At 41.0% G+C, this 13,475-nt stretch overlaps 1 protein-coding gene across 5 annotated transcripts in view; it reads left to right on the top strand.

Moving 5' to 3' along the window:
- MTRF1 (mitochondrial translation release factor 1) overlaps positions 1-13,475 on the top strand; it is a 143,681-nt gene that overhangs the window by 34,675 nt on the left and 95,531 nt on the right. For all 5 annotated transcript variants that reach the window (XM_086934939.1, XM_086934940.1, XM_086934944.1 and 2 more), the window contains exons 2-3: positions 11,053-11,485; positions 13,327-13,418. In XM_086934939.1, coding sequence (XP_086791065.1) covers positions 11,083-11,485; positions 13,327-13,418 — 495 coding nt within the window. In that variant the 5' untranslated portion in view covers positions 11,053-11,082. The remainder of the gene's footprint in view (positions 1-11,052; positions 11,486-13,326; positions 13,419-13,475) is intronic.

Raw genomic sequence — 13,475 nt, 5'->3', positions numbered from 1 at the left:
TAGCCCAACTATAGCCCAATGACAGAATGTCCCAGAGTGTTCTAAAGAACAACTAGAACGCTAACAGTCTTACTTATGACAAAAGTATGGCACACCTGAAGTCATCTTGATTGGAATAAAGTGGTAACACTTAATACATTTAATTTGAAAAGGAACAAAATGAGGGGTTTCATTTTGCCATAGAAATTTTATATCTATACTACTATAATAAAGGAAGAACTTTCAGCCTTTGAGGCGGGTAAACTAGGGGACCACAGCGCCAATCCACACACCCGATACACCATTGGAATCGTCAGGGTGTGTAGATGGTTATAGGCTATATACATTTTTTTCTAAAAAGTTATTTAAAAAATTTACAGTAAAAAAAAAAAGTAGTCCCTCCGAAGTAGCGCTGGCCGCGACGTGCGTGCTCACGTCAGGAGCGCGGGGAGGAGCCGCGTCCAGGAGTGCGACGAGGAGCGGCGGACATGGCGCGGGGGAGGAACGGTGACGTGAGGAGCAGCGGACAGGCCAGCGGCAGTGCGAGCAGCAGACAGGCTGGAGGAGCGGCGGCTGAGGTAAGGAAGCGGCGGACATGGCGCGGGGAGGAGTGGTGACGTGAGGAGCAGCGGCCAGGCCAGCGGCGGTGCGAGCAGCGGACAGGTGGGAGGAGCAGCGGCTGAGGTAAGGGGACCCATGTCGGAGCAGGCGGGGGTCGGGGCAGGCGGGGGACGGGACGGGCCGGGCGGGGGCCCGGGCTGCTGGACAATGTCGGGGCGGGGGTCGGGGAAGCCTGTTGCTCCCGGACAAGGTCCGGACGGGCTGCTAGTGTGTATATATATATATATATATATATTCACTGAAAAAACCAAAGGTTTCACACCAGTTATAGTTAGGAATTAGCATTTAAAAAACCTATTAAATTCACTGAAAAAACCATAAGTTTCACACCAGTTATAGTTAGGTGGAAATTTTACTCGCATCGCATAAAACCATTGAAATTCCCACGTTATAGTTAGTTGGACTCACTATAACTTGCGCGTGCAATGCACTGCTGATGACGTCACATATTACATCACTCATGACATGGTCAGTGACATCTCTCATGACATCACTGATGACATCTCAAATGAAATCACTGATGACATCATCCAGTGAATGTGTATCTTTCTGAAAAATAAATATTTTTATATATGTATATCTAAAGGTTGATGGAAGAATAAATGGGTAAATAAATGTCTAAATGGATGTTTTTTTGTGTAAAATTGATTGGTTAACTGACTTATTAAATGTATCTTAGTGAATACATATATTAGCGAGTCATTTTTAAATATTTAAATATCTGTATCTGTGTCTCACTTTGTGTATAAGTGGCTGCATGGGTTGATGAGTAGCTACATGAGTGTGTATATGGGTTATTAGTTGTTTTTTTGAGTATCAGTGTCTGTATGGTTCGGTGGTGGATATTACTTAGAGCACAGATGCATGAATGAGTGACTCACTATTTGTATGTATTTTGAAGACAGCATGTGTGCAAGACTGTATGGGTGGATGATTGTGTGTATGGGTGGGTTAGTGAGTATGTGTTTTTATAATTGATTGTTTAAGAGAGTAAATATGTTTCCGTTTCTGTAGAAGTATGTGTAGTGGTGTGCATATAGCAGTATAATCAAGTAAATGGTTTTTTGATAGTTTATTTACATGTGTGAATTTGTGTGTGAGTAACTATATGGATGAGTATTAGTGTGTAACAGGATGTATAGGTGTATGAGTACATATGATGAGTAAGTACATGCATGAGTGACTATATAGAACTGTTGGTGAATGAGTGGATGTTTATGTAGATGTTGGAATTACCTAATAAGTTGTTGTAATTGGTATTGGTTTCCCATTTTTTAAGAAAATGTTAGTTTCTATTTTTGAATGTGTGTGTCAAAGGTTATTTTATGCTGATAGGAGGTCTGCCACTTTGTCACAAGGATGTTGTCATCAGTGATGTAATGAGTGATGTCACTGACCATGTCATGAGTGATGTAATATGTGATGTCATCAGCAGTGCATTGCACGCGCAAGTTATAGTGAGTCCAACTAACTATAACGTTGGAATATATATATATATATATATATATATATATATATATATATATATATATATATATATATATATATATATATATATATATATTCATCAGACAAGGTTCTCTCCTTGAAGACACCCTCACGAAGAGTTAAATCACCTCCTTTTAATGCAGACCACATAAGAATCACAGTTCCAAGTCGGCTCCATCATGTAAGCCAAACGCGTTTCGGAAAAAACATTCCTTGATCACTGGCAAAGGTAGGAGAACATCCGCATCTGTTGGGAAACCATATTTTATACTTCCAAGTCCCGCCCCATATGGGCGTGTGCAGCTAAGCATCATGGTACTCGCAGTTTTCCAACTTTTCGATCCCAAGTGGGTGCTTGTTGCGTCCTCAATTGTCCCAAAATAACTGCCCAAGTGGGTTGGTGCCGCTAGGAAACATGGGTGTCTTCAAGGAGGGAACCTTGTTTGCTGGTAACCAAATCAGCAGTAAATTTGGAAGGATGTATGCCAGATCATTTAGCGCGTACACTGTTTACTCTCCCCACTTCCATATTCCCTACTCACTCCATTTTGCTGTCTAGACCCAGCCCTAAGAGAAACTCCACCACAACAAGATTGTGATCACTTAGACATGAGGCAATTACTTCATAATAACCCGACCTTAGAGGAAGTTAGTTATCCAACATTAGGATAAAGTGGATTATGCTTAAATGTCCTCTGCCAAAAAAGGTGGAGAGAGTGGACACTCTCCACTTATTAGGTTGGTTTATTTCAAGAGTGAGATTCATGTTAAACCTCAGAACAAGAGAATTCAGGGCTTCCCCATATACCGTATGCTCAAAGTGAGCTTGACTCTCATCCCTGCTATCCACAAACTCGCTTTGCTGGGAGGAAGCATGGGTGGTAGTTAAAATCACCTGCCCAAATAACATAGCAAACTTTACCACTTTGCAGAAAATATCTATCCTGCTGCAGGGCATATACTACTTTAATCTGTTTAATACTAATGCAATGGTTATAATAGTGGATTATAAAAAAACATTTAAGTTCTGCCTTCACCCTTATAATAAACATTTGGTAGTGTGGAAAATCTTTGTTTACCCTCAGTATTTCCACTTATAGAAGAACATAAATCAGTGTGTATAAATTGCCTAAATTGCCTTTCACCCTGCTTGATAAGGAGCCAGTAGCGGGGTTGTTGAGCAATTTAAATCCATCCCAGAATAATTTGAAACCTAACTTTTCTGCATACATATAATATTACAACCTGCTAGTTGGGCGTGCTAATCTCAGTTTGACATTTTACTCGACACACCTGCAACATCTACGCGGCCAATTTAATTTTCGCCGCGCACCCCACTTTTTGATCGGAACTGCTGTAGATATCTTCAACATCTAATGTCCCTTGAGTATTCTCAGAGCACATAAGCTAATTACCTACATCTCTTCCTAGGTTTAGGCGAGGGGAATTAGTATATTGTCACTGACACCAGGCACTTGCTCAAAACGATTTAAAGTTGGAACATTGTATCTCCTATTGCTTTGACCCATAATTATACTAGTACTTGGCTGCTCTTTCGGGACACTCAAAGATATCGGTCTATAAAATAAAAACTACAGAGGGACAATGGTAATTTTCATACGCTCTTTCCAAGAATGATTATTAGTTTTTTATGAACGCAGCTAAACATGGATGAAAAAAGTTTATAACTACACAGTCTCCCCACATGCTTATTGTCATATTTCCAACCCATGGTACATATCTATCCACAATACTCTTGTTGAACAATTTTCATGTATCCTCTAGATCCCCCGTTCCCAGCTCATTCAAAAGTCAATAAATGATTTTATTTTATAGAGGAAGCCTTGTTTCCGATTGCTGTGAATGAAGTACTGGGACGTCTTTTAAAACCAGAACATATGGGGTTGCAGCCGGAGATAATTAAAAATCTCTCTTAGAGTCGTAGTAGGGATTTCAAAGGGACAAGGGATATACTCACTGCAGAAGGAACTTTAGGTGCACCAGAAGCTGCAGTAGTTGTAGCTACAGAGTCTGAATAATCTGCATGACTCCCATTATCCACATTTGAGTGCCCCAATGCATTTAGGGATATTCTTTAGCGAGGCATACATCGAACGGGGTGCTTGACACTGTCTCGATGTACTCTGAGTTCTAGCTGTGTAGTAATTGTGACCGCAGTGCATGGTCTTATTATTATTTTTATCCAGCAATATACTTTGAACATATTTAACACAGTCTGTAAGATTAAATATCACAGAGTCCACTGCCTGAAGTCTATCCATTACATCAGTGAACAAACTCTTTATTACATTTTCCGGGGGGGGGGGAAGACATTTATCGGTGCTACAGTAATTTGGCCAGCATATGTGTAGTCGACACTCAATGGCTGCTTAAAGTGCCAGTTGGTACGACTGTGGGGTGCCTCCAGTGAAGGTGGGGGGAGGATTAGAAATTGCTATAATTTCTTGATGGCTTACCTCCACTTTAGCTTGTTTATGCTTTTGCCACTTTAAATATTTTGCATCCTTGGGCTTTTAATGTGGCAAGGGACTTAAATAGGATCTTAAAGAAGTAGCACTATTAATTGAATTGCCTAAATCTTGGTCCGCCACACAGGGGTTACTCAGGTGAGGAGTCGCAGACTTCTAATGATCCACAAGTTGTGTGATTTGGACATTATTAGTAATATTTACTGAAGTATGCACTTCATTTACCGCACTCTAGGTTAGTTCACATCTCCCCTACACACTATTTGATTTCAGAGTTTATTAGTCCCATTGGGTTTGTCAAGTATGATTTAATAGGTTCACTTACTTGCCTGTTCATGACTATAGAAGAGGATCACATTTTTCCCTTGTGGCCAGAGTTTTAGCCACCTCTGTAGACAATTTTGGTTTAAGCTCCAGATGTCAGTCAAATGTTAGAGGGGAGCCCAGCCCAGCCTCTGCCAGGCTAAGACAGACTAAAAGGGCCCGTCTCAGCCAGGTTTTAATTCAAGCGCGTCATGTGTCAGATTTTGAAGCCCCTCCTCTGAGCTTCTGGTAGGGCGGTCCCCTTAGCTGGCGTCTCCTTTTCCTAAATTCATGTCCCCACTGCCCCTGGAGATGTTCAGATTTGGCCTCAATCATGCCTAAACTAGACTTCAGGTCTATAGGATTGATTTGATGCCTGTTTCAGCATATTCAGCCATATCCCCAGTATCCTGAATTTCCGGTGGGTAAGGGGTCCTCGTCCTTGAATTAGTGAATTTCTTCTGCTCAAACTTGAACTTACTCTGTTTGGTGTCTGTTTCCCCATTGTGGAGATGGTATGTGCTGTTGTAAAACTAGAACTCTGATAGTGGTAAGCAACTATAGACAGTGGGATCACTACTCACTTATCCACAAGTGAACCGTGTGCCGCATTCAGAAGCTGACAATCACCATTGATAAAGAACTCTCGAAATAATCTTCCAGCCTTCTCTCGTACCTTGTGCACTGGTACATATTGTCGGGCCCAGGATTTGAAGTCTCAATTCTCCAGTACCAGACATATTTCAACAGCTCTGCATCTGACATGCCTCACTCCTACTAGGTATATACTTTTTCCAGCACCAGATACTCTCAACTTGAATTTTACATTATGGTGCTGTTCCTTCTTGGCCTGTGGTCGCTCTTAATGCTTGGGGCATCCGCCCTCGGCCTCTCGCAGAGCCTTGTAGCATGAGTTTCGGTGTGAAGGGGCCATCCATATATACATCCTTTAGGTGGAGGATTTCCCAGTTCTGTCTAGCTTTTATGTCAGTCTTGCAATTTCAGAGCTGGGCTGTGCTTTCTTGCTCCTCCTCCTCACTTATATCCATGCCCAGATTCATGGCTGCCGATGGTAAAGTGGCCTGCATCCACAATCCACAGTTAGACCGCAGCCACTGTAGTGTTCTGCACCCGCGGAATGTCTGGTGAAGTGTCTACAGCCCAGCCTGGGGACTGGCAGTGTCCTGCCGATCGAACTTTCCCTACCTGGGACAGTACAGCATACTTATCGGCGACATGAAGAAGGTCAGAGCTCTGCAGCTACGCAGCCATTTTAGACAGTGGTAATGCACACCTACACCAAATCCTTGATTTTCCTAAAGAGAGGTTTCAAATAGGTCTGGAAATGGCAACATTGCAGGCACTCTGGGCAGCAGTAAGTGCATTCAGAGTCTCTAAGACGCTTCCGTTTCTTTAGTTTTTAGGATCCTGAGAAGTTTTTTTTTCATTGCCCTTTACCTTCTTGGGATTTATCATTGGTTTTGCAGGCTGTGCACTGATTTCGTTTTGAACTCTAGGGCACTATAGAGGTGAACTTTCTTACCTATAAAGTGTTCTTATAGTGACTATTTCTTCCGCAAGAAGAATTGGGGTATTTGAGCCTTTCTGAATTCAGAGCCTTTTATAAAGTTCTTCACGAAATGGTTGGCCTCCGGCCGAGTCCCCAGTTCATACCTTAAGTTGCTTCTTCAATACATTGTTTATATTATCATTTTTTCTATTTGAGCAAGACAGCGTTTTTCGGTAAAATTGATACTTTATTTTTTACGTTTAGTCTTGCAGGTAAGGCCCAAAACCTCAGGGAAAGCCTTGAGTAGGTGGTTAAAACTGGCAATTATAATGCATATGTGACCATGGAGAAGTATTTGCCAGGCTTCATTTGAGGGAGGTTGACAATCCTTAGCAGCGGTCAAAGGGGCATCAGTGCTAGAGATTTGTAATGCTGCTACCTAGTCATCCTGCCATATATTCACAAACCGTATAGGAATATATTGAAGACAATGTTTTTTTCTGTGTTTGGTTCTTGTGTGTTCAATGCTGTGCTGAATTATGGTTACATGGACTGACTGCAATTTATATTACTATATTCTCTATTTTTAAATTTGAAGCATCACTTTTGTTGTCCTGCTTTCATGATGAGTGATGAAGCCGATAGTGTGCTTGAGTATCCTCTGATGGAACAGGGATGGTGACTGGAAAGGTAGACGAGGAGGTAATGGCTAGTTACTTACCGGTAATCTTCATTACTCCAAGCGCTAGGTTTCCCTACCACAGCACAGGTTTCTCATCCCTCCCGGCCTGTTGGGGTTCAGCTTCAGATTTATGGTAACTTGAATATTACAGGATGGGATATAAGTGTTTATGTATCATACAACAGTGGAGGTAAAGCAGGTAATTATAGAGTTGGTGACTATTCTTATAACAGGAGGCTTCTCTCATGGAGAAAGGACTGTAACTGGGAAACCTAGAGTACTGCAGATTACTGGTAAGTAGCTGGCCATTATATACTGCACAAAAAGATCTGAAAGAAAGTGTAACCATTTCCTGCCTCAGAAATGGCAGCTTATGAGAGGGAACATGTGCCATTTCATCCATCATAAACCTACTCAATGGATATGTTTGTTACAGGAGGTTACACAATATAATTTGTCAAGTACAGATGCGTGGGAGCACTTAAGTCCAGGGATGGACTGGCCTTTTATTACATTGGTCATTAGTGGACAGAAGCCACTGGATGCCAGTTTTGAATGTCTGGGCCACAGCTAGTGCCTCTGTCACTTTCCGCAGCTCCTACAGCAGTAAAACTCAAAGTAATGCCTCGAGGCACATACGGCCTCCTGACCTTTACATGCGGGCCCCTGACCTTTACATGCGGGCCCCTGACCTTTACATGTGAGGCCATCAGCAGCACTGGGCTGCTGTTTCTCTACTTAGCACTAACGTTGAGAAACATGTTAAATAAAGGGGCACACATTTGTTTACAGCTTAACTGAATTTGTAGTTAGAAATTAAGGTGTTGTGCACCACTTAAATTCAGAAACATGTTTATTTTTAAAGACATGTTGCAACTGTAAAAATCTGATGGTCTCCTCAAAATTCAAAACGTGTTTTTCATTAACATGCAGAAGCGTTTCGCCGTAGTATATTCAATTATATCAGTGCAGTGAGAACTTTTTTTTTTAAAGTGATAGTTTGAAAAGAAGAATTTTGAAACATTTATTCTTTCCCTCCACCCTGGCAACACTGCAAATAGTGAACTAAGAGGCAAGTCCGTTGTTATGTTTACCATATGAGTGGCCAGGGTTCCTATTTTACATGGATAACAATGTAGTTTAGCAAATAAAACACAAGAGAAGGCTTTGTACAGTGCTCATCCTAAAGTAGTGTATTTCGAGGTTCTCTTATATGTGATAATGAAGAAAAAGAATGTGAAGTGAATTATAGTAATTTTCTAGGATCACACAATTTGTTCAAGTGGGGAAGCCGGCATTGAACCCAGGTTTTCTTGCTTCATAATGTGAAATTCAGGCTTTATATGTACATGTTTTGCTTCCCCTATGCCCACCTTATAACCCCCACCTGCCATCAATGCGGCCTGTCGTGATTACATGACAGGCAAACGTTTTGGGCCACTGGAAAATGTTTGCGAGTACCCATGTCCCAGAGAATAACAACGGCATCAAAAACAAGGTGATGTATGGCATGCTTGAATTAATCTGAGCTACTGGCAATCGCTCTGGCCGCATCCCATTCCAAAGGTGGTCCGAGCGATTGTCAGTGGCTTAGATTAATTCAAGCATTCCATCAATCATTTTGTTTTTGATGGCATAAGTGGGACAAGTATGCCCAAACGTGGGTTCCATGCACACTGAGCCATTGGAACCAAGCTATGTCTGGCTCATAGGACCTAATAAGGGCGAATACGGCCCTGGCTTCCTTGTATTCCAGATCAGGGAGGATCTGACCTGACAGTTTAGACTAGACTGTTCCCATTGTAGCAGGGTCAGAACTTATTTGCATATGCCTGGCTCCAAACAGAGGTGTCATAGTCTTCAAAATAATGATGGACTGGGATGCGGCCCAGAATAATTAGCACTAGCTGAGATTAATTCAAGCATTCCATCCATCACTTTTTTGTTTACCCAGACGATAAATGGCAGTAGATAGAAAGGGGGCTTCAAAAAGAGAGAGAATGAGAGAGAGATGGAGAAAGAGCGTGAAATCAGAGAGATAGAAGAGGTGGTAGAGAATAGATGGATGGAAAGAGAGACAGCAAGGAGAAGAACGAAGTCTGGCTTGTTTTAGCTTTTTTTTTTACAATGGCTGCTTTTGGTTCCCAAGTCCATCCCTACTTAAGATGCAAATTATCACCTTCTGTGAATCATCTTCATTCATTAGGAAACTGCTACAGGAGTCCCGAAAACTAGAATACATCTTCGTCATGGTTGTGGTTGGTGCACATGCTGATGTTCAAGCATAAATGATGGCTCACGCCAACTTTGCACATGTTGATTGTCCCGGTCAGAAATTCCCACCTGGTGGATTAAAACATGGTTGAGGGAATCACAAAGTTGCCTATTGGCTTATAGTTAGAACTAGAAACCATCCATTTTGCATGTCACTCACATACACTGCGTCTTTGCAAAACTGCTGCTTCACTGTCTCTTGATGTTCAGCACAGTGATTTTGTCATATTCGTGAAGGAGACCACTTCGGCCACCTGACGCCTGCAGAGTTTTTCTCAGGGATCAAACTTTGTTTGAATAAGAGACTCCCACCTACAGCGAAGTATGCATGCTCCGAACACAAGAATGCTCGGCTCCTCCACATATGACGCAAAGACAGGACAATGAGCATTTAGATGACTATAAACATACACAGAAAGACTTTATTAAGGCCTTGAACACAGCCAATTGTACATTATTTAATACAATATATATTAGATCTTAAAATGGTAATATTATTTATCAAAAGTACAAATTGTTATATATGTTAAAAATATTTACTTTAAAATAGGTGTATGGGAGTAGCAATTATTTTTAAAAAAAAAATTAAATGAGAAGTTTGGATTTTATGTGTGGTAATGGAAATTTTGGGATCCTGGGATAAGTAGTCTTTAGGGGTGGTTTGGGGGTTTTAGGTCTCATTGATGGGTACTAAGTAGTTTTAAGGGCTCGGGAATGGGTAGTGTATTATGGTAGGAAAGTGTTTTTAGGGCCCATGGATGGGTGATGCGTAGGAACCGTAAAGGGTTTTTAAAGCTCAGGGAAGGATAGTGCATGGGGTAGTAAGACTTTTTTTTGTTTAGGGTGGAGTGACGGGTAGTGCAAAGGTGTAAAGAGTGTTTAGGGTTCAGAAATGGGTAGAACAAAGGGGTATTAAGGAGTTTGTAGGACTCAGGGAGGATTGTTTATAGTGGTGATAAGACATTTTTAGGGCTTAGGATGTTTTTTGGATAGGAGAATTCATTGACAGTAATTAAATAAATTTTAATGAAATTTTGTTTAATTTCCTATAGAGGTGTGTGTTTTGAAAATTACACATACTTCACTTATGAGTTAACTAAAAAATCCCGATTTAATAACCTGAGTTGTAAAGGTACGCCCGATGTACTGATCTTCATGTAATGCCTCCTGGCGCAAAAACCTGCAAAGTAACAACTTAGGTTTATAGTTTTCACAGTTGCCCACAGCTTTTAATAAATAGTTGAAAACAAAGCCGCATTTGTGTCTGAGAGGTCCATTTGAAACATCATTTTTTGTAAAATTAATTTCCAGAATGATGCAGGGAACTTATTTTTGTTCACAATGTTTCTAATGATGCCTACAAGGTATGGGATTGTCAAGCCTACTCTTGCTCTTAAAAACCAGCTACGCTTCCAATCACATATATCATTGCCTTTTCCCCGGTATTGCGCTCTTCTTCATTTTGGCTAGTTGTGAACTTAACAAATACCTCATACATACAATTTACTGTATGATTCTGGCTTGTACCTATTATTCGAGTGTCTGAAAACCACATTCCCTTTTTCTGATTAACTTGGGAGCTTTTGTTCCAGTTTGATTAGCTGAAGATTTAGATTGTTGTCAGCAATATAGAACTGAGATTTGAATACTCTGTATCTAAAGTTTGTATCATTAATTTAATACATTCTAACTGTTTTCCCTTTCAGGTAATCAAATACATGCTGAGATGAAACATTATGGGTGCACTGTGGGTTATTAGACACTTAGTTGTTTCTTGTCATTACCACCATCAACCTCATGCCTTTCTTCTGAAAAGGTGTATTCAGATATCCAAAGGTGGTCTTCTTGGAAATAAACAAGAAATATTTTCATCTGTCCCACTGCTCAGAACTTACCCAAAGAGGTATTTTCACCATGATTCAGAAGCCCTGTGGAAACAGAAAGCACTGCAAAAATATTTGAAGGATATCTGCAGCGAGCATGCACACATTGGCCAGATGCTAAATCAAACTACCCTGGAGGAGACTCATCGAGCAGCAATTGCTATAAGATATGCAGAGCTGTCTCCACTTGTTGCAGTGTTTAAGGAAATCCAAGAGGCAGAGCGAGAGGCTTTGGAACTTGAATCCATGTGTTCCAGTAAGTTAATAAGAATCGTATATCCAGCATGTGATACAGCTTCTTTTGCCAACAGTTGAAAGGGCGAGGCTGCAAAGGAACAGTATTGCAGTTTGGAGACCATCCTTTTTGGCCAGTGGCTCCACTAAGCATTTATAATGGGGTGAGCGTCTTCAAATGTACTGATTGATGACCTAATTAGTAAGAACCCTACCTAATTATGGTTCCTATAAAGATCTATGGGTTTTATGGCACTTTGTCTTGATGAAATAATTATACTTTTTTACATTGTTTTTGAATCTTTTATGTCTCTATGGTAAAACAAATTGTGTTGAGAGAAGTAAAGAAAAAAAATGCTGTAGAAAGGTGATGAAAGAAGTTTAGCTTTCAATGTTGCTAAATTTAATATTCGGACAAAGCTATTGAATATGCCTAGACAATATACAATTTGTACATGTTCCCCTACTCGTATATATTGTTACTGATATGCAGGTAATTTTATTTGTCCAGTATTTGATGACCACTATTGTATGCATTCCAAATGTAATACAAACCAAGGGTTTCTTTTCATAAGGTGAGGTTCAACTCTTTCCATATATAGACACACACACCCTCCCCACCAACATTTTAATCTAGCAACCAGTGAGAACACTCCGCTCATTGGTATTGCACATGCTTTATCTTTACTGTCAACTGAAGGTAATTTCAAATTGTGTAACTCCTGCAACTACACTACCCAGTCATCCTCATTATAGTGACTCTTAGTGCACCATTAACAATCAATCTTTTGTAGACATCATGCTGTATCCTGTGGGCTACAGTCGTATTCCCAGCATTCTGTACAGGTGAGACCAATCTTTCCACAGACACAAATTCATGACCCTTGATTTAATCAGTGATGTTGCCTCCTCTGATCCTAGTCCTTATAGCCATGACGTGTTTCTGACTTTTGCTTGCAAATGACGATTCTTGTGCAGAAACTTTTATGGTTCTTCTGTATTTACAGGACCCAGAATGGGTAGATAAGCTATCCCCGTTACTTATGTGAACCTAAGCACTGCTTTACAAAACCTATTGACCTTGATAGGTTGAGAAATACGTTTGACACTTTCCCTTCCAAAACGTAAAAAACAAACAATAAGCATACTTCATATGGAAGGCATACTTGCTTGTGTATTAGCCACACAACATTTCTGTTTCCCGAACCCCCTTCTGTTGACTTACGGCTGTCAACAGACCACTGACCCTTCTGCAGTCAGGCTGACCAACTTCCATAGAGCACAAGCTGACTTCCGGCTCTGATGCCATCATGCCTGAGAGAGAGATCAAAACTGTTGCCACACTTGAAGGTGGATCAAGCTCTGCCAACAAACCCCCACTCACCTTGTATGAAAACTACTGGCAAGCATAGGTGGCTGTGTCTGTCTTACTGACCCGTACTGTCGAGGCCCATGGTCGACCGCCATGAAAAGAATGTCGGAAACTGACAGCTAATCCCTACGGCGGTTCCTCTGTATGCACCACCTCCATTGTAGGGATTAGGCTCTGACTGCCGTCCGATGCGCTTCGACCGCTGGTATCCTAATCCGGCAGTCGGACCGCTGCCTCAGGGTGGCGATTCGCCCAACATCATAATTAGGCCCCCAGTGTGGAAATCTGTTGTTGTTATTGAAGTAAAAAAAAATTTAAGTACATTTTCTTCATGGTAAGGATTTGTTTTTAGAAAAGGGTCAAGAGGGAACCACAATTTGGGCAAATCTTTATAATCCAGTAGTATGGCAGAGAACTGTAAAATACCTTCGTACAATCAGAATACTGCTGTTACCTTATGTACCCCTTTATTTATACCTTTTCTAAATTAGGTCCGGACAACAGAAATGATAAGCAGCTGTTAGACCTGGCTGCGGATGAATTGCAGTCTATCAATGACATGATTGAAGTATTGTATGGAAAGGTAAGCTGGAAACATTGGTTTGTTGTTCTTCCAGAAAGTGTTCAGTCCTGTCAAGTA

Source organism: Lissotriton vulgaris, chromosome 8, assembly GCF_964263255.1.
Source record: "Lissotriton vulgaris chromosome 8, aLisVul1.2, whole genome shotgun sequence".
NCBI lineage: Eukaryota > Metazoa > Chordata > Amphibia > Caudata > Salamandridae > Lissotriton > Lissotriton vulgaris.
This window is presented reverse-complemented; position numbering and strand designations above follow the sequence as displayed.